Raw genomic sequence first — 25,330 nt, 5'->3', positions numbered from 1 at the left:
AAGGGTGAGGTGGGAGTTACAGCAGTAAAAGGGTGATTAGAAGGGAGGTTGAAATGTGGCACAGGGATCTCAGCACTTCGTCTCCTGTCAGAATGGAATGATGTTCTGAACTGTGTGGTCCAATCCAGTCAGGGCTCGTAGAACACCTCAGTAAATGTTTTTCTCTGTGTGTTTCTCGCCCAGGTTTGAACTGATGCGCATGTGCTGGCAGTACAACCCGAAAATGAGACCCTCCTTCCTGGAAATCATCGGTAGCATCAAAGACGAGCTGGACCCAGCCTTCAAAGAGGTCTCCTTCTTCTACAGTGAGGAGAACAAGCCTCCGGACACAGAGGAGCTTGACCTGGAGACTGAGAACATGGAGAGCATTCCTTTAGATCCCTCCTCCACCCTCCAACCCACTGACAAGCACTCAGGACACAAAGCCGAGAACGGCCCCGGCGTGGTGGTGCTCCGGGCCAGCTTCGAGGAGCGACAGCCGTACGCGCACATGAACGGGGGCCGCAAGAACGAGAGGGCCCTGCCCCTGCCCCAGTCGTCGGCCTGCTGATCCTCAGAGCCCCGCAGGAACACCGCCCAGAGAAACACAGGCATTGGGGGAAGAAAGAAAGGAAAAATCACAATATATTCAAAAGCCTACTGTACCTCAGTGGATCTTCAGAACTGCCATAGCTGCACTTGGGAGAACCCTTTTTTCAGTAAACAAGTTGCCGTATTTTTCTTTTTTTCGATATGCAAGCAGATGTTTGTTTCAGTCAAGGACTCCAGTCATGGGGCACACAGTTGGCCTTTTAAAAACTCTTAATGTTAACACTTAATAGCAACAGAAAACTTGAGATCTGATGTCTCTCTCTCTCTCTCTCTCTCTCTCTCTCTCTCTCTCCTCTTTCCTCTCTCTTCTTTTCTCTTTCTTTCCGTCTCTCTTTTTGCTTCATAATGGGAAACATATCTGCGTGCAAGTTCAACCGTACAGCACTTTTATCAGATCAAAGATATCGCAGGCCAGGTGGTTCCCAGTACCCCTGCAAGCACCTGCCTAACACTGTAGGTCTTTATAAAAAAAACCACAAACAAACAAAAAAAACCACACACATGAAAAAAAACTAAACTAAAAAAGACTGGATTTTTAATGTTGCTCTTTAATCTTTTTAGGAACACGTAAAAGAATACAAAAGGGCCATCATTCGTCCAAGGCTGTTACCATTTTCAACGCTGCCAAATTTTGCCAAAAAAATGAACTCTTTGTTTTTTGTTTTCGTTTTCTTTTTTTTTTTTCTTTTTGTAGGTGTGGAAGGAGCACAGTAATCAACTGCTCTGTTCAAAAGAGATCCTGACCAATAAGTTCTATTCAGTCATGCACTGGTATTTAAAAAAAAAAAATTAGAAAAAAAATCAAATTGTCTAGATCTTTTTTCAAAACTGGACAAAATGTGATTTTTTTTTTTTTTTCTTGTGATGGAGAAGATAAAAGGGATGGGGTAAAGAACCAGCCCTCCCTCCACCCCTGTCCCTATCCCATTCTGGACAAAACTGGCAGTGGTGAGCTAAACAAACACGTGCATTTCGTACAAAAAAAGTCAACCGCACGCCAAAAATGAGTTATGAGAAACCTGAACCTAAGCGGCCGAGATCTCCATCGGTGCAGCCTGTCCTTCCTCCACAGGCTGGCGAGGAAAAACACCTAGAAACATAAATTGGAGAAGACAAAAAAAAGCAGTAACCGGATTCAAGTATATGATGCTTTGTTGACCTTTTCTCTTTATTATTAAGACTTCTCGAAGGGTCTTGCAGTTCTATGTTAGACCATGGATCATTTGCATACACATTGTCTTTTGTGTCACTTTTATAACTTTTTTACAGTTCAGATACTCATCTATATGTCTGTACAGAAAAAAGCTGCTATTTTTTTTGTTCTTTATCTTTGTGGATTTAATCTATGAAAACCTTCAGGTCTGCCCTCCTTCCCTTCCCTTCCACTTCAACAAATTTTCTTATGCTTTGTACTATAGTGTGTAACCTTTACTTCCTCCTTCCCGGTAACCGCTACCTTTCATATGAATTGCCATGAACTGTTTAATGCCTTTTTATAAATACATTTCCTCCTTTTTTTTTTTATTTTTTTTTATTTTATTTTTTTCCCATTAGTTGTTTTACAGCATCTTGGCTGTGTGGGCTTACAGGGCTTTTGAGGGGGACACGGAGAAAGAAGGGACACCCCGCACGGGAACACTCTGGCAGTGCTGTGGTGTGGTGTTTTTAAGCCCCGGTTTTCCTTCCTTCCCACTAACCTCTGCCCAGGCAGCACGGGAGTCTCTTACAGTGCAAGGCATGATACAAACTCAGGTCAGAAACAAAAGGTTAAATATTTAGTACATTCTTGTTCAGTGTTTATATTCATTGTTGTACAAGGGTCCTACCCCTCATTCCCTCCCCACTTGTTTTGGTCGTGGCACACCCCCCCACCTGCCCATCCCCACACAGACACACACACACATGTATTCTTTTTAAATTATTTGTTGGGTACAACAGCAGACAACCAGGCTTTTGGGTCACTGATCTGTAAAAAGACTATTTAGCCCTCCCACCCTGTGAACAAGAGCTATGCCAGGTGCAGCTGGCGATGCCAGGCATTTCTAGGGTGGCCACTGAACACCTGGCTCCAGCCAACCCCAGCTCTTCTCCTTCCTGATGGGAAAGCTCTCATGGAGGGGAACCCTCCTGGGAGGGAACCTGGGCTGCACTTCACACCCCTGGTGAGGAAAACAAGCACCAACCAAACGAAGCCACCACCCCATTTCTGTGGAGCTGGGTGGAAAGCACAGAGCTGGGGCCAGCGGCTCGGCTGGCAAACGGTGAAGTGTTGGCAGCTATGGAAACCTGTACAAGTCCAAGCTTGTGGCTTAAATCATAGACCAAACCTCAGAACAAAAGAAAACGAGTGAGCTTGTTTGATCAGTTGCAGAAGCCTTGGTGAGAGGGGAAGGAGGGGCCGTCAGGAAGTCGACAACCAAGGAGTTGCACCAGTTGCTCATCTTACCTTAGTTCCAGCGTCTGGGCCTTTGTTTAGCACTGATCCAACCAAACGATGGCAGGAAGAGGTGGTTCTGGGATGGAAACGTTCAAATCTTTTGAGTAAGAACAATGAATTAAAATATACTGATTGCTAGTTTTGACTGGAGATTTTAAAAAGTTTGTAGTGCTTTTTGCTTGTGTAGTTTAGGTCCCATTATCTTCTCTTGCCTCTGTCCCGTAGTTATTTTTCCCTTTTAAAAATGAAAAAGACAAAAAAGTTAATTAAGAAGGTATTCTATGTAGGATTTTTTATTTATTTTTGTGATATCAGTTTAAATCACTGTAGAGATGCCCCATAATGAATTTAAATACTAAGATAAGGGTTTTAGAGTATGACAGGGGGACAGTTTTTGATTTTTTTTTTCAAACATTTATCTACCTCACTCTTATTTTTTTATATGTGTGTATATAAAAAGAATACATCTCACATTTCTCAGCAGCCAATAAATGCCGTTGATACTGGTAACCTCTCACTCCATATACCACATGCTCTAGGTTCTGGAGGGGAACAATCACTGCCTGTCACAAAGGGTCACTTCAGAATATTTGCTGCAATTCCAAGGGGTTTCTCCAATTTTTTGCATCAGATTCGTTATTGTGAGGAGAAATCCAAGAGTTGTCTGACTTAGGGTGACCATTCTTTAAGGAAACACAGAGGCTTTTTAATGTGCTGTCACAGCAGTCCATGGGTCAGCAGCAAAACGCTGAATGTTTGGAGGAGTGGAAATGTAGGTGACCTGATACAGGGACTTCAAATTGTAAGTATTTGCTGAAATCTGTTACAGAAATCAACTGTTTACAATGTTTGGAGGTCCAGAAGAAATACTAAAGGGAATGGTCTTTCTGTTTGCCCTGTAGAATGGGCTAAGTCATTCCTGCCAGTTCTTGCTCAGATGTCACAAGCACCAAAAAGACATTTGGCTGAATCAGAACCCAAAAATAAATTGGCTCATACAGCGATAGCATCACTTTCTTGACCAAAAAACCTGTCACAGGCTGCCTGATGATCCTACTAGATCAAGTTTACAGCTTTGGGTCTTTGCTGCTTCTGTTTGATGAGAGCACTGATTTTTTTTTTTTTTTATTTTTTTCCCCCAAACTAATATTGAATTGATTTCTTTTAACATGCCAGTAAAAAGTCAGTTCCCTTTTCTTCCCCTGTTTATACGCCTTATAACTGTGGATTCTGATGGACCAGCCATCAAATTTTAACTGCCCTCTGACAGCGTGTAACTGGTTTACAAGCACACAGGACTAACACGAGCTTGCCATCAATTTGATGTATAATGTTTCCCTTTTTCCAGTTCTGGCAGCTGTTCCTGCAGGTGTTGGTTGTGGTATCTGAGTAATGTGGTGCTTGGAGTTGTACACGGCCTCTTGAATACACAGTGCTGTGGTTAATTCTGACAGTTTGTCTTTGGAGGGAGCATTTCTCCCTAGCCCTGAGAAACCAGCAAAATTGGAAGTTTTCACTAGATGGGTTTGGTTTTCCATGTTTGATTATGTTCCAGTGACCTTTGGGTGCAGTGGCTGTTCCCCTCCCTTGCACATATTGATTACCACAACTGGAGATCCTCAGATCTTTCAGCTGGCTGGGAGGGTTTTGTTAAAACTGTCCGAGTTACTGGTTTGTAGAATTGTATGTAGGTGGTTTTACAATGCATTAGGAAGAAACACTAATGGCGTAGCATCACGAGAAACATTTCAAAAAGCACTTCAGTAGAAGACAGTCACAGGGCCTCACATACATGTGTGTGATGGCAGTCAGCTCTCCTGGACCAAACCACCTTCATGATACCATTGTGTTCTGTGTTTGCAATTCAAGCTTAATTCCTTTTTTGTTCTGTTTGTTTCCATAGCTTTTTTTGTTGTGTTTTGTGCATTTTGAATAGCTTTATTCACATGGGTTTTTCATGCAGACTTCCCTTGGACAGTAAATCGAGTTGTTTGTGCATGTGAACAACTGAGAATTAATGTTGGCTTGATAGAGTCATAATATGGTTTGTAATGTTGTTCTTCCCTGAGACCACTGGCTTGTCTGGTATGGAAAATTTATTTAGAACTTCAGCTATGTTTGAATAAAGTTCAAGTAATCCAGTTTGTTTATAAATTGAAAACAAAAGCCCACCCAGCCCTGAAACCCAGCATTTTGCCGGATGGTACCGAGATGTTTGGATGCAGTGGGATAAGGAGTTGGCATCGCCGTGGGGAGCAGGCGGCTGTGACTGCAGGGCCTGGCCATGGCTCTCACCTGCCCCGCACTGCAGAGCTCTCGGGGGCACAGGAGGTGCTTTGGTTGCAAAGGAACGTGATTCCTGAATAAATCAGATGCTGTTTTGGGGGGATGGCACAAAGGCGCAGCAGCCGAGCGCGGTGGAAGGCGTGGGGCCGGGCCAGCCCGCGGGCACCGCGGCTCCGTCAGCGCGATGCTTCTGCCCCTCCCAGCTGGCTCCAAGTGCTCTGTGGTTCTAGGCACGGTCACACTGATGCTCCTCTTGGTCTCTTAAAACAAAAAGAAGGCCCAGTTTGCCTAGGATGACTGGTGACCAGAGGGAGCTGCTGTCAGGTCCTCTGGGAACTGCTGAGGGGTGTTCGGTACAATTCGAGACTAAATGAACAACACTCCTATTGTTGGTGTAACTCCATACATATATATCTATATATACATATATATATACCTACATATGTATATCTATAATATAGATATATATATTTAAACCCTTTTCATTCCATTAGTACAAGTAACACTTGTTTCCTGTTATCTTTATTTTGTTTGTCAACCGTGTATTCAGTCACTGGGCTGAACAACAGTGGAGGAAGGTGCAAGGGATCCACTCCTTACTAACCAGTGATAAAGCCAGATATTGCAACTTAACCCATGAGTAGATGTGCAGACAAGGATTGGAGAACGATGTGTAGAAACAACCCAAGTGGCCAGGGGTGCTGAAGATACAGAACTCAAGTAGGCAGAAAGGACACCTCGATTCAGATAGCGGCTGCTCAGAGGTGCTGAACAGCCCCTGACCTCGAGCAGCCAGGTCAGTCAGCACAGAGACGTGTTTGTGGGGAGACACCTGAAAACAGGACATGGCAATGGGGATCTAGAGACACAGGGCTTGGCAGAAGCTTGAGGTAGTTTTCCTGGGCTTAATCTGTGGGACAACACCAGAGCTCAGGTGACCCCGTTCTGATCGTTGGTACTTGTACGTAAACCTCCGGACTTGGCAGCTGGAGCGGGAAATTCGTTCCCAGGAGCGTGGCAGTGGTTGTCATCGGTCTGTATGGATCTGTCTCACCTACAGCTGGTCTGTTTTGCAAGTACCTTAGAACTTCCCTAGTTTGTGTGTGTGCATTTGCGTGTGTGCTCATATATTTTTTTTGGTATGCATTCTGTTGATTAGTAACCATTAATTAGCATTTTCAATAGGGCTTTAAGTCCAGTAGATTACGGGTAGTCAGTTGACGAAGATCTGGTTTACAAGAACTAATTAAATGTTTCATTGCATTTTGTAAGTACATAGAATAATTTTATAAAATGTTTGTAGTTTATAAATGCCTAAAATATAATTTAAGGGCACTTTTCTGTGTGTGGGTGTGTCTGTCTGTGATCAGTTTTTCCATGGTACCAGTTTACTAGTTAGCTTTACAATATGCCAAAAAGGATCGCTGACTTGTCCAACTCATGGCTTGTCCCTCTCCCCCTTCCCGCCCAAGCTTTGTGTCCCACTATACAGCGAGTGAGTAAAGGAGTTGGGAAAATGTTCTGTATCTTCAGTATCCTGGTCTTCCAGAGCCCTCTGGTTGGGGTGGGATCATCTTACCTGGTCATTTCACTTTACTGTCTAGGGCAGTTACCTTTTGGATTACCAGAACCTCACTGGTCAGGGAAACAGAACAGGTTTGCTGCTCCCCAGGCTCACCTGTGCTGTTCAGCACCTCTGCTCTGTGTGATTTGAAGGAAGTGACTGCGTGAGAGAAAGAGGGAAGATGGTTTTCATAACTGCTGTTGAAGAACTCTTTGCAAATCTCTTATCACTTTAAAAGTTTGTGTGCAGCCTCTAAAGCTGTTGAGGACCATTGGAAGCTTTGGTTGACATGAGCAAGGCAGGGTCCCTATTTATTTTTATTTAAGGATACTGAAGATCAAACCCCTCTGCCGTGGACAGGGACACCTTCCACTTCTTCTGTTTTCCGAACCAGTGAGGTTTGAGATGAAAGGATTGGCCAGAGTTTGTCTACCTCTGGGACAAAAACAAAACTAGAAAGTGCTAAGGAATGGATGCAGTTGCAAATACATTTTCCAATTTTTCTTGTTTAAATTTTTTTAAGAGAAAATTAAACAATAACATGGCCAATTTATTACATAAAAAGACTTGCTGTGTATAAATTATTCCTAAAGAAATTCCTGTGTTTATATTAAAATGAATCAGTAGATTAAAAAAAAATTCAAAATGTTTTTGTATATTCTGTTGTAAGAATTTATTCCTGTTATTGCGATATACTCGGGATTCTTTACATTATGAAAAGAAGAAACTTTGTCTATTTTGAATGGCTGAAGCTAAGGCTCCTTTAGTTTCTCTTACTCTGCTTTTTTCTAGTAGTTTCAGTACTACATGATTTAAGTTAAATAAAAGAATTCTGTATGCATTTGCCTGTTTCTGAATTTGTTGCTCCTTCCAGAAAGCAAGTAGAGGTTAGAAAACTAAGAGTAAAGTTTCTCTGGTTTTCTTATTGGCTGCGTTTAATTGAGCTACTCTGAATATATTTTAGTAGGGGTCAGTACTGCCGTTGCTGGGTTGAAATCAGAAGTATTGTGATGCAGTGACACTGAGGGTGTGTGGAGCCGCCTTGGTGAGATTTGAGCAGTGTTTTGCAGGGTGATTCCTCTGAATAAGGTGAGAATTGTTTGTTATTTGAGGAAAATCCACTTATTTTTACCCACACAGCAATCCACAGGTGAGGCATTCAGGCAGCCAGCACCTGGTTATCAGCTTTCTGCAGCGGCATTGGGAAAGACAGCGGGGAAGAAACTGGGATTATCTTGGCAGGTCCAGTTCCTCAGGCTCTTGTCACCAGCATGTTGACTAAAACAAGGCACGATGGTGGCCCAAAGCCTCATCAGCTGCCTGTGCTGTTACATTTGTCTCTTGTCCGCTGTCCTGACATGATGCTTGAGGAGCAGGCTTTTGTTTCCCTGGAGAAATCCCAGGTGTCCAGATGAAGCTGCTGCTGCCCTGTTCTAGTGACTGACTTAGAAAAAATCCCAGCTAACTGCATCTCATCCCTGTGTCCTGGCAGTAGCAGGATTATGGAGGAGGGGGTGTGGGGGTATTCCCTGTGTGCTGAGGGGCAGTGCTGTAACCCCCTGTGGTACCCAGCTTCCATGGCACTGCAATTCTGTATTGAGCTGTTTGGGATGTGGAGGGGTCTGATCCCAAGTTTTACCATGTGGGATCTCATTTGGTGCCTGTTTTGTCAGTAACATGTGCCCTTCCCACAGCACAGTGCTTCAGGATTGCTCTTCCTGGGACAGGTTGGCTGTTGGATTTTGATGTGTCAGTCCCTGAATAGCCATGACCTGTCCTGCTGAAAGACTTGCTTTTGGGCTGTGCCCTGTGGAAGGACTGTGGTGTTTTTCTTTGGGACAGGCACTGAGAATTTGGGGTTAGCGATGGCTTCAGGCTGAAACTGAAATTACCAAGAGCATTCCAGATCCTGCTGGACTCCAGTTTTCTCTGTACTTGGAAGTCTCCCTGGGTTCAGAGCCCATTGCTGATGGGGAAAGCAGCACTTACAGCAGGTCAGGGATGGGGAATTGTAGAACTTCACATACCAGGACCCCATGTGTGGTTTTGTTTGTCCTATACCCACATGTTCTGTGTGGGCACTTCAGCTGGACTGGGATGGGCTTGGAGGCTCCATCCAGTGCTGAGTCCTTACAGCTCTGAGAGCCCACCTCGGTTCAGCAAGTCTTTATTAACAGTCTTTATAACCAACAGAACTAGGATTAGGCATCTAAAATGTTTGAAATCCAGTTTCACACTTTTTGAAATCTGAAACAACCTTATTTTTAGCAAGACAAACTGCCAGTTACTTGGTTTTTCCCCTCAAGCTTTTTTCTCAGAGATGTAAACAGTTGTTTGGGTTTTGCAAGGAAATTTCACTGAAAATAACATGGGCTATAAAATCCTTTCGTGTGGGGGTTTTAAATAATCTTTAGATTTGCTTCATTTAAGAAGTAAGGAATTGCTTTCTGAGAAATCATCTTTTTTTTTTTTTCCTATATGATCCACCCCACACTGTTCTAACATTGCTAAGATAATGGTCTGTAATGCTTTTCCTAGAAAGTCTGCTGTTACTGACTTGGATAACGGAGGCACATGGATGAAAGCTGCTCTTCCATTGCCATAATACAGAGAAGTGTAGTAGGTGTAATCACAGATGTACCTGCAATATTAAAAACAAAACAAAACCAGAAACCTGAATTAAGGCTCAGTAAACTTTGATTAAATTTAAATATTCTAAGTAGCCAAACCAGATCTGGTTTATGAAATTATTAAGAACATATTTGCTTAGTGAATAAAGGAAATGCTGAAATAAACCAAGTTTGAGAAACAAATGTTCCTTATCTGATGGTTTGGTTTCTCAGACACCCACCCACAAAGAACTTTAAATAAAAAAGTCACAAGACAGGCATTCTTGTGGGGTGGGAAAGGTAACACACCCTGCTGGAAACTACAACCATTTAACACAGTTTTATGTGTAAGGCATAGAATCTCTCAGTCTGGAGGGGTTTTTGTCTTTATCACCCCACCTTTTAACTTGCAGGTGCAAATCCTGAATTTAAGGGCCAAGATTAACTGATTTTTATTTAAAAATAAAACTACTTTTTTTTCTCTTTTCTATGAAGACTAGCACAGTAGAAAATTGCTCCAGTACTACTGGAACACATAATAAGATCACAGACCTGGTTCTAAAGGTACCTGTAATTGTTGTTCTCTAGTGTATGTATTTACATTTTCTGTCCCTCCCAGCTGAGAAGAAATAGATTAAAATCTGCTCCCAGTCGGTATTGCTTTCAGTCTCTCTTAATAGCTGAGGTTTACTGGGGTTGTTCATCACAGGGTGTGCTATGTTGGAACTTGTTTCTTTTGGAATTTACAAATCCATGGAAAAATATCTACTGGCTGTAGCATTTCATGAAAGCTGCTTTACATAAAATTTAAATTCATCGCAGTTTTCATACTTGTGCCCCTCTGAAGACTTTGCTTCAAAGTGATTTTGTTTGGAGGGAAAGTCAAGGCAAAGACTCTCCAAGGTGGAGCTGACTGAGTTGCTCCTGCCGTTCCCCCGAGCCCCCGACACGCCGTGTTTACCTCCCCGCATCTCTGGAGAAGATGATATCAATCCCTTCCACTGAAAGGTTTTTCCAGAGAGTCTTCATATTAATTGTAGATTCAATCTTTTCTGGGCCATCTAGCACACAGCAGGCACCTTCTGGGTGAAAACCACAAGCATCCCTGTCTCGGTAGCCTTTGTTCTTCCCACACTGCTCCAGGATGATGAGTGTGGTGGATGAAGCCAGCCCAACGTGAACAGTAAGCTGGTTTTTTTTTCCCACCAGAGTGAGCAACAGGAAATTAAAAATGAGACCTGTTTTTTACAAACATGTCATGCCAAAGTGCCAAGCGTTATGTGAATCACTAGCTTCAAGGTGGGGAGTCTTGCTCATGTCTAAAGAAGACTTTGATAAGAGATTATAAATGAGAACCAAATTATGCTGCAGTTTTTGTTGTGTCTATTCAGCTCAGCACTGCAGAGCTGCTGTACCTTTTTTGCAGTTTATGGTAGATTTTTTTCCTTTCCTTTGTTCAGCATCACTTACGCTTTTTAAATGGCATGGGGTCAAAAGAGAATGCTAATTAGTGTGTGCTCCAAATTTGGGGTTGAAACCTTGATCAGAGTTTCAATAGTCACTTTCCAGATTTGTTTGATGTTTTGCAATACCCTCTTGGAGATTTTTTTCGAGATCTTCTCATCATATTCATACGTGAAGGGAGGAAATTGTGTAACTTTCTCATTACTCACCAGTGGCTGAAGAATTGTCCATATCTTGATGACTTGCTCCTTTGCTTTTTGGTAAACCACTGGCAGCTGCATGACCTGGAGATCGATGTTTTCACCAAGGCCTCTCTTGGACAGCTCCTGTGTTTACAAAAAAAGCCACCATGGACTTGAAAAAGCAGTGGATTTCTGACTGTGATAAAGAAACTGGGCTGATTCAGCTGAGAAAACACCTGAAGGAGCAATGCCTAAGCCCCTGGTTCCTCAACACTGGTCTGCAATGAGGTTGGTTTCATAGTAGTTCCCTCTTTTTCAGCTGGAAGAGACTAAAATGTGCTGAACAGTTCCCTAATGTCACGTCCATGTGGAGCTATTGTGTTTTCCAAAGGGATGCCTAGTCTCCAGTGGGTGGGAGTGGTCCCTGGGGAACCATGAGATAGTGTCTCTCAGAAAAGGTCCACACTTGAAAGCATCTAAATGGGCTTTGCTACAGGTAAGAGCTGTTCCTCTGAAAGATCTGCACTGTCAAGAGACAAACCCAAGGAGAATTCACGTGACTTTTTCACTCCAGTGATCTGTTGGCTTGACCAGGTTCAGGTAAGCTGTGCTGGAGGTGACTGTCAACATGAGGAAGGTCACATTTAGAATGAGTTTAATTTGTGTTTTGGTCCAGAATATGTTTCTCTAGTAAAAGGAAGTGTCACTGGGATGTTATTTCTGTGTCATTTATGTACAGCTGAATTTCCACACGGGACCTTTTCCCAAGGGAAACAAAAATTATGCCCAGAATTGAGGTGAATGAAATAAAGGTACACTTCAAAGCAGCAGGTTGGCCAGGTGGTTTGAAGATGGTCTGGAGAAGAAATGTCATATGGACATGAAATGATTTTGTCAGTGGAACAGGGCTAACAAACAAGGCATAAGCTTCTAAGTAGAAGGTAGGTGGCTGCAATGGCAGGATGCAGAAGGAATGCATCTGAAGTGGAAAACTTTGTCCCAGAAAAGTAAAATGGTGGCTGAAAATCCCTGTTCCATTTGAGTAGACCACTACCAAAGGATGGTACAGATGAAGTGTCCAAGGGGGGCACAGCAGCAGAGGTGTCTGATTAGCCCAAGAAACCTGTAGCTGTATTAAATGTCATTGTCTTCTCAAGTTTTCATTTCTCACTCAGGATAATACCCCTGTGGATGAGGCCCACAATTCTGGGAAATTTGCCCTTCAACACTCACTTCCTATATAAAGTGTTCCAATTTTCTTGTCAGCGGAAGCATTGATTAGCTGTGCTCAATAAACTATTTGACACAAGCAAGGAAACAATGCCTGCAGGGAAGTAAACACATTTGGAGAACAGTGCCAGCCTTTTTTCCTCTGGGCACTGACAGTCTTTGAGAGACCATTGCATCATCTCGCTGAAGAATGCTGTACTGTGCCTGAGCCTCCAAAAAAGAAAACCCCAGCTGGTTCACAATTAGCATTTCCTTTTCTAAAGCATCTTTAATTTTTACATTTAATGAGATTCTTTCTTTTTAACTGTAAGGCCTAGAGAACTCAACTGCCCCTAACTTTGGTTCAGAACATGGAGGCCCAAAGTGAGCTGTAAGGTTGTTCTCCTCTCGTGCTCTCTGTTGACAGATTTTCTTTTGTCAACATTTGTCATGGCAGAAACACGCAGAAATACTTTTGTGCAGGACAAAACTGAAGCTGCCCAATAGCAAAGGGCTGAGAATTTGTGTCAAAGGAAGATGGTTTGCTATGTCCTAAGCAATTTCAGCACGTTGTCGATAACGTGCATTACTGTGTTGGCTAAGAGTCCCAACCATGGGTTTATACCCCCTTAGACCAGATGTTGTGCAAACATGGAATAAAATAAACGAAGGTTGTTCCTTGTCTCAGCCTTAACCAGAACCATTTTTGCATGTAAGGTGAGAGACTGAGGATGGTTGGAGGAGGATAACTGCACTTGGAAACTTGAGCTCACAGTGGTGAGTGAATTCAGTGAACAAGTGTCTGTCCGGTGTAGTTGAAACAGCAAAGGAAACTTCAAAGGAGGAGAAAAATTTTGGAGGACTGTTTTGTGGGAAAAGTGGCTCCAAAGAAAACATGAAGATTCTTTATTGGGAAGTTCTTCTAGGAGGAAAACGAAGTCCAGCATTACCAGCTGCTGACCTGGAGCTGTTGGTGAGTTGTGGTCACAGCCCCAGTGTTCGGCCCATGTTGTCACACAGCCCTCCTCAAAGAGGAGGTATTTGTAAGCTCTGTGCTCAGAGGTGGTGGCTGTGCCCTACGGGGTGTTGGAAGCATCTTGAACTTTGGAAAAACTCCAGAAAATTTCCGTGAGTTTGCCTGAGCTCTCACTGATTTGGGCTGCCGGGAAGGGGGTCACATGTGTTGATTTTGTGAATCGCTTGTGTTGGTGCAAAGGGAACCAGAAGTTTTCAGCTGATCCCATCACACTGCAAGTGCATTGCAAACAAAGGTGTTTTGTTTGGTTGGTTAGTGGGTTTTTGTTTAGGTGTCTGCTTTGGGATTTTGGGTGGTTTTTTGTTTATTTTTTTTTGGTTTTTTTGGTTTGGTTTGGTTTGGTTTTTTTCCTAATTGTGCAGATACCTTTTTAAAGCTTTAGGGATGTAAGAAAATTCCAGAACAGAAATGAAGGCACTAGATAGCAATGTCTTCTTAGTTTCACAGATGATGAAACTGAAGCAGAGAGGGAGAGAGACAGAGAGATTAAATGACAAATTTCCAAAGACCACATGGTCAGTGGCAGGATGAAAAACTGCCCTGGAGATCTGATCCTCATCTCCCGATGGCAGACATAGTTCCCAGAAGCAGTTGGAAATGTGACCTGTTCTTTGCACTAACAGTTTAATTACTGTGAATGTTGTCACTCAACTTACATTTGTGCCCTATTAACTGGGGACTTTGACCTTGATGGGTGGACTGCCCTGATAGGTTATTTTGCTGCCAACTTGCAGACAGGACTTTCTGGAGGAGACACAGAAACAGGATCAGATCAAGGGTTATTAGGTAGGGCCATCAGTCTGGAATATGGAATCAATTATTCGGGGGATCTGGGATCCTGAGGGTCTCATGTGGTGCTGCAGAACTAACACATGGTGGTAACTCAGTGTGATCTGTCAGCAAAAGCAGAGCAAATACCTGGTGTTATTTTCCTTTAGCAACAATGTCCTGCACTTCCAGAGTTAAAAGTGCTGCTGGTGGAGCTCTCCTGCATATTTTAGGAGGGGACTTCAGGTGAATGGAGTTATGAGAACCATGAAAAACTTAGTGAGACAGGTTTCTAAAGAGAAGTTGTCCTAGTGCTAGACAACCATGTTGAGCCATGTGACTGTGTCTATAAGAGCTCGGAAGCTTTTCTCCATGACCCTGAATTGACAGGTTTGCCTCTACTTTCAGATCCATTTGACTCTCCTTTTCCCTGAACACTCAGGGGGTACTTGCTGAGGAATGAGAACTCCAAGGATGATGAATGCCCTGTGTGAGTCTTGTGCTGTGATGAGAACTTGGGTCCATGCAAAAACAACAGGGTACTCCTCACATTCTTGGAAAATTGTATCTTCATATTATAAAACTGGCAATGCAGGACAAATACTCTTTCTAAACCAGCAGAAATCGAGCTTTATTAATGTTTATAATTTGATTCCTGAGTACTTCAGAAAAGGGAAACTGGCTTATTCACCAAAAAGGTAGTAGTAGTAAACAGTTAATTTTAAGAGAAACAGTATTTTTCTGAGTGCCAATGAGGGCATAGAAGGGATGCAACTGTTGGAATGGGCTGTGTGCTCACTGGATCAATCTCTGATCCTCCCCACAGCAAGAAGGGGAGGTTCAGGAAAACAGGTGATCCCATCAGCGGGATCTTAGGGAGGAGCTGGCAACAGGGATTTTAAGGAAGCAGTTGTGTGTAAGAGCCAGTATTGCTCACAGAAGGGAAGCCATTGCTCTTTGGCAAAGAATCCATTTCAAAAGCATGGAGGGTGAGGTTATGCTTTGGAATTAGGACACTGGAACGGTTAAATGTATTTTTACAGGATTTCAGATGCTTTTGGTATGAGGACCCTTCTGGGATGTGAACTTTGGAGATTGCATGCATCAGCATTTCAACATCACCGAGGCTGCCGTGGTATCCAGGCTTTCCATAAGGTATCCATAAGGTGCTTTTGATAAGCACCCACTTCATATTGGGCTAATAATTAGGATAGTTCTGGATAATGCTACAAAGGCATTAAGCATAAGCCTGAGCAGTCACGTTTGTAGCTCTGGTCTGGCTGCTCAGCACGTTCCTGAGGAGGAATCTGAGTGCACACTTGTTGGTTCACAGCAAAGGGACTCAGCAGGAGGGTTTTATGTCACTCCAGTGATCCATGCAGGCACCCCAAGCCAAGACAGGATTACTTCCAGATGTAAATCCTAAATTTTGCTATCTTTAACATATGTGCATAAGCTTCCTGAAGACCACAGGGCTACTCCTGTGAATAAGGCCAATGGAACAATACCATGAGATTGCTATTTAGCGTGGAGAAGCCTATCAAAATTCAAAGTACTTCCAGATTTGCAGCAAATTTCTCTGAATTGCCTGAATTTACCACCTTTGCCAGGGCACAGGAAACCAAAGCAGCATCCCCAGTCTGAATACAAATTAATTCCTCTGATGTGAGGGTGTCACATCAGAGAGAAATTGATTTGTTCTCCTCCATACACAAGGACTGACAGCTGTTTGGTTATGGAATGCTGTAGCCCCTGTTATGTAAGTCCCTGATGTAGCCAGTTCATGGCATTGGTACAGGAAACTCATCCCATTGGTGCCTTCTCACTTTGGGCTGTTTTGCTTGCAGATAAAGAACATGCTTTATTTTCAGCCAGAAGAGGATGATCTTCCACCCAAAATTAGAACCAACAGGAATGAGGAAATAATGAGCAAGAACACTGTCAACTGACAAATATTTGTGGTTTAGGGCCCATGTCAGGTTGGAGTTTAGATAATTTATGGGCCTCCTGTAATGACTGGGGTGTGGAAAGGTATCACAGAAGTATTTTTGTTTCCTGTTAGCCTACAGGGATAACATCCCTCATGATTTGGAGGGAGCAATAGATTTATTCTACCAAACACCAAGATGTACTCAGCATTCTTCACCCAACAAAGCTGGAATAGCAAATGTGTATGTGTTGGTGGAGTTGCTATAGCTTTGGTCTGTGGAAAAATGCACCATCTCCTTGTTTTTCAATCATCTTGGCTGGAGTGCATTTCATTTTCAAATCAGATCTTCAGTAGCTGTCACTAAAATTTGTACTGTGGTTATAGTCCCGTAGGGCCATTGCCTTTCTGTCACTACTGATACTTTCCTATAGCTGCCTTTTCCCTTTCAGTGTCTATAAGAATTTTAAAATGTATGGACTTATTTCAGTCTTCATAAAAGAACACAGTCCCCTCAGTTGGTTTTACACGTCTTGCTTTCCATTTTTACCACTATTATCTGTTATTTCTTGGACCAAAGCTCTAATTCAATTTTACTATTTTGACTGTTCCCCAAGTAGTTTCAGATTTCATTGTGTGACTTTCTTTCCACCTTGGGATTGCTAAAAACTTGTATGAAAGACCCTCTCAAAATAACTCTGTTCCTAAGTACCTTATGAGAGTAACTGAACTCAAGGAAAGTTTTTATCTGTGATAGGGAGAATGAATCAGCTGATGCTGAAAGCCAGGTATCCAAACCATGTCTTTTTATACCTCAGATAAATTTGCTCTAATACACACATTTAGGAAATAAGCAGGAATTTTTAAGGCTCCACCTTAGACTTGTTCCTGCTAGTCAAGGTGGATGGAGGAGGAAAAAAATCTGAATTACCTTGCTTTCAATTTAACTGTAGACTTCACTGTCATTTGAAAGTGGAAGCCAAAGCTGAAACGTGAAAACATACTTAGAATTGGCACAGATTTTTGTGTTCCTGAAGCAGGCAGTCCGAACTCATAAGCTGCACTTGTATGAGAAGGAAATCACCTCACACAGACATGATAAAATGATCCATGGTGTGAGATGATCTATTTACTGCAGAGAGAGATAACTCCTGTAATATGCATTAGTTGCAGAGAAGGCACCCTGGGTAAAAAATACCTTTTTTAAGAATCAAGAATAATATTTTGAAAGTGCTTAAGTAGCACAAAAAATATCATGCAAATAAAATAATGTTTCACTTTTTCATTATCCTCTTTCTTCCATGTTGGGAGTCTGCTCCATGAGGCACAATTCTGTTTAATGAGTCATGAGAAATAACTTTTTTGAAGGGAATGGAAAGCCTAAAAGCAGTTTGTGTTGGGATCTCTACAAAATAAAATGTCTCCCTCCTTTTTTTCCCCCTTTTTATTATGCTTACCTTCACTGCCTCCCAGCTGGAATTAACCAGGTATTGTCTGAAGGGACCAAAACCTGCAAATGAAAAGAAAGAAAGGTGCTTTTAACCTCTGCTTGCTCTGCAATTGCAGATTAGGGGCTGACTTGCCTGCACACACATATTTGTTCTTTATCTTCATATTTTTGGTTATGGAGGTTGAGTTTTTCAGGTAGGATTTAGCTTTATAACACTTAAGGGAATAGTATTTTCATTCTGTGTATTCACTGATAAAAGAACTAATCCTGCAATCTTCATTCATGTCAAGGCTTTCTTGTGAGGGAGCCTTAACTAAAGCTGGTAAATGTACTGGAACTGATAGGACAGATCAAGTAAATGATGATTTTGGGCAAGGATCATCATCCCCAGAAATAGCACTGCTAAAGGTTCTGGTGTTAAATACTCCCAGGTCAGAGTTAATCTATCATTCTTATTGTTAGAGCTCATAATGATGAAGATATGCATATTTAATGAAAATGTTTGAAAAAGTAAAATTTTATTTAATTTGTAATTTTGTTTTAATCCCAGGTAATGAAAACTTGAAAGTTTTCTCTCTTTCTTCACTTTTTACCTAAAAGTAAAGAAAGGTGAAAAGGGAAAAGCACACTTTAATCCAAAGTATTACATTCAATTTTATGCATCTTTTTTGTGAAAGTCTTTTTATTTTTTTCAATACAAGGGAAATAAAAACTCATTTTGAGCAGATGGCATTTTTGTCATTAAAAAGTTTGATGGAAAACTCCCACTATCTTTATTAATCTCAATTAATATTCTCAATCCAGAGTGCTGCCAAGTCTTGGGTGGCAGGAACAGGAATTTGTGAAATGGTTTTTATGCTATAACTCTTAAATATTTAAAAATCCTTAAATGGACAAATAAATACTTGACAGCATATGATTGCTATTTTGCACAGTGAAAGCTACTTGCATTGGAGACAATTAAGCCTAAATACAGGCTTGTGACAGCTTAATTAGTGCTAGACTTTAAGCATTTCTTAATTTGTTAATGCTTATTTCATAACTGCTCCATCTTTTCTCTTTAGTATTTTGAAAAGCTTGATGGTGCTAATATTTCTGACAAGGTTTTCTCCAGGTTTGAGTTTCTACCATGGGGAGGGAAGAAGGGAAATGGTGCTCATTTCACATTATCAGGGGAACATAAAACCCCACTGGTCCCACTCTGCTTTGGGAGCAAAATTAGGGTGACACCTGCTCCATTTTGGAGCTGTAGTTGTTGTACATGCTTCTGTACCTGTGTGTGCAGAACTACAGAATTTTAATAGAGTTATTAATCAGCTCCCAATGAAACACACGTGTGTCAGTGGTGGCTGTAAGAAACTCATGCTTAGGACAAAATGATTCCATGAAAAATGACTAAATGTAGGAGTTTTACTGAAATACCTGCAGCAATGTGGAGAACTAAATGGCTGAATGTTATTGAGCACCATATAATAAACTGGGCTCCCTGCCAGCAGGTTTATATTCTGAGCAAGTGAAAATGTGACATGCTGTGATAATCTCTGCAGTAGCTTAAAGATGCACTTGTGTCTTTAACAGGGCACACCAGTCTCAAACTTCTTGAACAAGTAGATTTCTGCACATAAATGGTGATGTAAGGGGAGGAAAAATCTAAGAGGGTGCTAAGAAGTGTTCCTAACAAGGGTATGTGCCATAAATATCATAGGAGAGAACCAGACTGTCAGCCTTTTAAGAGGTTAGCTAATACCTCCTGCCCTCTCCTGCACTCCATCCAGCTCAGCTGCAGTTATGTCTGGAGCAAGCCAGACTAGTTCTGCCCATCTTGCAGCTATTTTAAAAAAAAAAAGTGTTTAATTGAAAACAGCAAGATGCAAATCTCTTTGATGTAGCTTCAACCTCATTCCTATGTCCTCAGATGACCTGCAGTGGAAAATTATCCAGCAACTCACATGTCAAGATATGTGTAATGATTGCCTTTAGATGAGCCAGTGGCAACAAGAGGAACAGCGAGGAGCAGCATTCCTTAAGAGCTTTAACCTTTTAAAGCTCAGGACTCTCTAGCTGGGGGTTCTGCCACTGTGAAGCCTCAGTAGCTACAGCCAGCAAGAGAAACTCCAAATTTGGTCCCTTGTGCTGCATGTTCAGGCATGTTCCTTTGGTATATTTAAATTTAATGGTCTAGTTTAGCAATGATGAGGCAGCATCTCCTGTTTAAAACTCCCTTACCTTGCCATGAAACTGAGCCCCTGAGACTTGCCATGTGTTGCTCTAATTCTGGACACTGACTATGTGACATTGTGATGCAACCTGGTTTTCTTGCTTCAGAGCTTCTTTTGGGTAAGCTTTATCTAATCCTAGCCTGCACTGCCTTGAGCTATGTGGTTTGGATCAGAGAGAATGTCAACAAAGATTAAAACATGGAGAGAATGAACAACAAACCAAACTGGATGGCAGTAAAGAGGGCAGACTGCAGTCTGTTTCCTCTGACATGCATCTGATTTTTCTTAGGAAGGCACAGTAAGTTATTTTCCATTTAGAAATGTTAGTATGACCATTTGCTACTGTTTTTCCCTCCAGGAAACTGTTTATGACAAAGACCAAGCATGCGTGCATGCCATCTCCAGCTCAAAGAACAAAGTAAAAACCTTACCAGTTACCACCACAGTGTTGGAATTTGAATCCATGAAATCTCTGCTCCAGAAGGTGAAATCCTGTTGTCTTTCCGTTCCAAACAGTGTTATAATTCAGGTATCTGTGGCCAACTTCATTTAGAGCACCTTTTTTCTTCCAACTGTGATGTGTGTGGATTCACATGACAGGGATGATTCGTGACTCATGTAGTTTTTAAAGCAAAAATTATTACGTCTCTATTAAAGATAGAAGTCTGACTGCCCAGCTGTCTGACTGGGACTGCCCCAAACTTCTATTCCTTTTTCCAGGCACGTAATAGGATTTAGGAAGAACTGGAAAGGCTTAGAGAAACTTCTTGAAAAATATCCAGCAACATTTTTCACCACCTGTTTATGTGTGAGTAAACAGCAAATTAATTGAATCAGTTTTATTATATCTCTGTGGGTATCAGCTGTAATTCACTTTAACTGTGAGGAGTGACTTAACTACAAAAACTTATCTTGTCCATTTTTCTTGTTCTTAGACTTTCTCTTACTGACTTAAACTCAAGGCTAACTTTGCTGTTCCTTTTCATAGCAGTTATCTAATTTACTACTCTTGATTCCTATCTCAGGCTTGTTATAAAGGAGACAAAGCACTGTACACTTTTCAAACCAAACACCAATAGGAAAATGTGTGTATTTGCTAAACCAAAACACTTACTCAGTAATATCCTTTAACAGGCAACATGTTAAAAAATCTCACTCCAACTTGCAAGGTCAGAGGAACTCTAGAAGCTGGGTTGTATCTTGCTGAAACTGGTGAGTTTAAGAGCTGGTCTGTCTTCATTAAACTGGAGCCTGAGAACCAATGGGGGGGGCCTGAAATCAAAACATATGCACATTGTCACTGCCCAAAACAAAAGCATATGCAAGTTCTCTTGGGAATTATAACTATGTGGGCAGAGGGTTTCACTGGGTCTTGTTTTGAGTAGGAAGTGTGTGTGAGTGTGTGTGTGTGTGTGTGTGAGAGAGAGAGAGAGGGAGAGAGAAGGAGGGAGGGAGGGAGGGGAGAAATATGCTAAGAATAGAAAGCCACTATATCATCTCGAGAGAGCTGGTAATTGTGAGACCCTAGGGAAAAAAAAATCTCTGAAGAAATCTCTGGGGTTGGGTGTGGCCAAATGAGGTTTGAAGCCATGACCTGTGTCTGTCATTTAAATCCTCCTGCGCTGAGACACAAAGAGATTTGTGGATTCTCTTTATTTCAGAGATTCTCTGATTCCATCATCCATTCCTTCCCCTGGTTAGTACAACTTGCAAAACTAACTTCTGCTGGCTGCTGGGGCTGAAGGAGTAGCTAATGCAGGAAACAGAGCTCTCTGCAACTCTAAGTAAGACAAAATCTGGCAGCAGTGAACTACATTTAAAATCCCACAGTCCTTCATACTCCTATGTCAATCAAGATTCTTATCAATTAATTTTTCTCCTTGACCAGTCAGTAAAACTCCCCCTATGACACTGAACAGGGTAATGAGTCTTCTTATAGATATTTCTAATTTCTGCTATTTTAAAAAAATCTAAGTACAGGGTGGTCTAGTGAATTTCTAAGGAATAAAGCAAGATTTAAGGTCTATAGTTGCTTAATTTCTTTCCTCAGTGAGAACCTGTGGTTTCTTTGGGACATTATAGCTGCTTTATACACACATACAATCATACATATATATATATATATGTAAATACATATGAAAGGTATTGCTTGAATGCTGTAAAATATTAGGTATTTCATTAGATATTCTTCCAGAGGGTAGATGTAAGTCTATTAGTTCCATGCACTCTGAAACAACTGATACAATCTGTTTGGAATGTAGTACTAGTGTTCAAAGTTTTTACAGCTGGCAAAAAGGAGTAGAAAAAATACAAAGCAACAAAGATTATATCACCAAGCCTTTATGAAGAAGCTGACAGAAATATTTTTGGGGAAAGTATTGTCTTCAATAGTTAAGTTAGTCCTTTTCCATAAGCAGAGCTTTGCTGCTTTGGTAGGAAAGATTCCAAGACATATCCAGTGTTGGTACATACTTGTGCAAATGTGGGAGGCATGCCAGTGGTATAAGTACTTTGATAGAATTATTGAATTTGACAAAGCACACAAAAGTTAATTTTTGCACTAATTTAATTGATTGCTCATGTTCCCAAGCTTTGTGTGCATGTGCTTTGTGTACTTGGAGTGCCACATAGTTCAAAAAAGAATTAAAAAAATTCAGGTTAGGCCTTGGTTCTACTCAAAATTTTATTCAGAAATTAAACCTTTTCTTTCCTCTAACATTTCTTCAACTGAAGTCGCAGCTAGTCTCGAAATTTCTGTTCAAGTATGATTGTAGCTTTAAAATTAGCACTCCCGTGTGTGTATGTGCCCATAACAATGGATTTGAGGGTCACTGGATATCTGAGGTCTGTGCAAATTAATCTCCCCATCCATAATTAAGAATCCAAGCCCTTGATATTTGAAGGCAAGTCAGATGCAGCTGACTCAGCTAAAAAACTGGTTGTTGTTCTTGCTACACACAGATGTGATTGGCATGGCCCTCATCTTGAGGTAAAGAAGAAATGGAACCAACTCAACTATGAAAGTCTTGGTTATCACCTTGAATATTTTTCTGTACACTTGTCTGATACATTTAAAACTTATTTGAACTGCTGAGTAAGAGAAAAATATTTTTTTCTGCAAATAAATTCTGACCACACTGCAGAACTGCCAGCACACTGCTCCAGTAGCTTTTTAGTAGATGGCAACAAGAACAGAATATGGCCCTTCATTTAGAAACAGCTCTTTAATTTTTATCTCTTTTATTATTACTTACATGTAGGTTTTTTATTTCTTGTTATTGGCAGGCGCTGACCAGTGATTTAAACTGTTAAGTGGAAGTGTTTAATATATTCCAGTTTTTATCTCAGCTGTTCAACACTTAATGAGAGGAGGAGGAAATCAAGCTGTTATGCTATTTAACACTAAACTATAATGGGACTGGAAATAGAAATTTCAAGAACTAACACTCTAAATTTCTTTTCCATTCTAATAAAAATAAATGATCCTCAGAAAAAACTGAAGCAGGTCTTCAGGTAGATGGAATGCAATGTCACAAAAAGAAAGGAGACAAACATTTCAGTGTAAAGCTCACTGTTCCTTGTGGACAGGGGCCTCTTCTATAACAAAATCTGTAGAAACAGTAAATGGAAAAATATATTTGCAATTTCACTTACTTCCCCCCCCCCCTTCTATAATTATAGAATGCTCTGGGTTGGAAGGAATCTTAAAGATCACCTAATATCAAGTCCCCTGCCATGAGCAGGGACACCTTCCACTATCCCAAGTTGCTCCAAGCCCTGTCCAACGTGGCTCTGAACACTTCCAGGGATGGAGCATCCACAGCTTCTCTGGGTAATCTGTGCCAGTGTCTGTTTTTTGATATAAAGTGTTATACATTTTATGTCACTGCCTTGTTTATATTAGTTCTTCTGGATTTGAATCCACTGGTCTATACCCAGTGTTTAGCAATAATGGAAAAAATATCCAATGTATATAAGTTAAATGTAGCCAAGCTGTTATGTGGCTGTTGCAATTTCAGTTCTGGTCTTCCTGCAGTATTAGCAAGAACTGATGGCTGTGTATGGACAGGTTTTTTAACTTTATTTTTGTTTATAATAGAGAGAAAGTACTTCAGCAGGAGAATATGCAACTCATGACCAACAGGTTGCTTTTGTTCAGGTGTCATTTGCCAGCACAAAGAGACTTTGCAAGCAGGATACACACAATTGAAGTAACTGTTTATCAGCTAATATGCAAAATAGGATAGCTAGCACTAAGAGATTACTAGGCTGAACAGTAATATGCTCACCACTCCTGATAAGAAAACTGATGAGTTTTAGCTGGCCAGGAAGTTTCCAGTAAGATGGGAAAAGTTGGTCTCTGACATTTATTGGTATGAACTCATCCTCAGCATTACTGAGTTATCATCATGTTTTCTGCTTTTTTTTTCCTTTTTTCTTCTGTATCTTTTCACTTGAATCTTTTACCAGCTAACTATTGTCATCCCAAGAACAGCAATTCTGTGACTTCAGCTTTACACTTTTAACTCATGTACTTTCTGATTTTCCTCAGTAAAACTCACACAGGGTCACACAGCAATGCTGCATCAAACTAGACCTTGGACCATGGCATGGCCAAACCTCCGGACTGTGTGTGGAAGGATCATCAGAATGTGCTGAAATCCTCCAAAGCTTTGTAAGATGTGGTGATATGACATCAGTGGACGGGCTAAGATCACTTCACCCTGTTGAGGAAAGAAAATATAAATTTACTTCACTGTGTGTTTTAAGCCATTTGAAAGGAGAACAATGTTAAGGACTCTTTGGTCACTGTGCTGACAGTGAAGTATCTGGCTGATGTGCAGCACTCGAGATGCTGCTTTGGGACTTTGTCTCAAGGTCACAGCGTACCTTGGTGGCATAAGTGCAAAGCTGAGTTTGCTTCTTTGCAAACATATTGCTATTCCCATGTACTTTTCACTTCTTTGATACCTGTGTCTGTTATTTTAAAAACAATTAAATGCTTGTACATTGCGGGTAGGAAGGCTTCCCTGAGTCACCACCTGAATTCTACTTTTAATTTTGACAGCTGTGTGTTCATTTTAGCTCCCGTACCTCAGTTTAATGGTTTGTGGTAATGAACAGCAGGCTGCTTGCCTAGGTCTTCCAAACTCCTTTTTCATATTGACAGTGATCACTGCAGAACGCTATAAAAATGTAATTTTTATACATCTTTCCCCTCGTAAACTTTCTGCCTCTCTGCCTCTTCCCCCTTCTCCCCCCCCCAGGTTAACAGAAACTGTCGCTAGCTCTATGCCTTGTCGTTCCGTGCCTTTTAAATAGATAACGTGGGATTTGTATTGGAGTTTTGTTAAGTTCAGAGGCAGCGCTGGGCTGGCCCTCGCCCAGGGCCGCGCCTCGATGGCGGGGGCTCAGGGCATTCCCTCAGCCTGCCGCCGGACTCTCCAGCCTCCGCTGGGCTCTCCAGGAACGTCGCCAGGCCGTTCCTCGCCGCCGTCCTTCTGTCCCACAGCCGCCACCCCCGTTCTCCGGTCCCACAGCCGCCATCCCGCTGCCCACCCCCGTCCCGCCCTCAAGGCTGCCCCGCG

At 41.6% G+C, this 25,330-nt stretch overlaps 3 protein-coding genes across 8 annotated transcripts in view; 2 read left to right on the top strand and 1 right to left on the bottom strand.

Annotated features, from left to right (window-relative positions):
• Positions 1-7,719, top strand: part of IGF1R (insulin like growth factor 1 receptor) — a 174,556-nt gene extending 166,837 nt beyond the window's left edge. For all 5 annotated transcript variants that reach the window (XM_027688609.1, XM_027688607.1, XM_027688606.1 and 2 more), the window contains one exon: positions 184-7,719. In XM_027688609.1, coding sequence (XP_027544410.1) covers positions 184-550 — 367 coding nt within the window. In that variant the 3' untranslated portion in view covers positions 551-7,719. The remainder of the gene's footprint in view (positions 1-183) is intronic.
• Positions 7,183-25,329, bottom strand: PGPEP1L (pyroglutamyl-peptidase I like). 2 transcript variants are annotated; one of them, XM_027688617.1, is made up of 8 exons: positions 24,837-25,329; positions 24,305-24,466; positions 20,857-21,014; positions 20,174-20,540; positions 17,531-17,583; positions 11,161-11,277; positions 10,449-10,675; positions 7,183-9,519 (listed from the first exon to the last, which is right to left on the bottom strand). In XM_027688617.1, exons 4-8 carry the CDS (start codon positions 20,205-20,207, stop codon positions 9,300-9,302), a joined length of 651 nt encoding a protein of 216 aa, XP_027544418.1. In that variant the 5' UTR covers positions 20,208-20,540; positions 20,857-21,014; positions 24,305-24,466; positions 24,837-25,329; the 3' UTR covers positions 7,183-9,299. The 2 variants fall into 2 exon arrangements, with proteins under 2 accessions (XP_027544418.1, XP_027544420.1); XM_027688619.1 differs by having other exon boundaries at positions 24,315-24,466.
• The window catches only part of FAM169B (family with sequence similarity 169 member B), a 42,807-nt gene continuing 37,376 nt past the window's right edge, over positions 19,900-25,330 (top strand). The window contains exons 1-2 of the mRNA XM_027688615.1: positions 19,900-20,040; positions 20,877-20,954. The gene's annotated coding sequence lies outside the window, so the exon portion shown is untranslated. The remainder of the gene's footprint in view (positions 20,041-20,876; positions 20,955-25,330) is intronic.

The sequence above is a fragment of the Neopelma chrysocephalum genome, unplaced genomic scaffold (assembly GCF_003984885.1).
Source record: "Neopelma chrysocephalum unplaced genomic scaffold, ASM398488v2 Primary Assembly neopelma1_75, whole genome shotgun sequence".
Lineage (NCBI taxonomy): Eukaryota > Metazoa > Chordata > Aves > Passeriformes > Pipridae > Neopelma > Neopelma chrysocephalum.
This window is presented reverse-complemented; position numbering and strand designations above follow the sequence as displayed.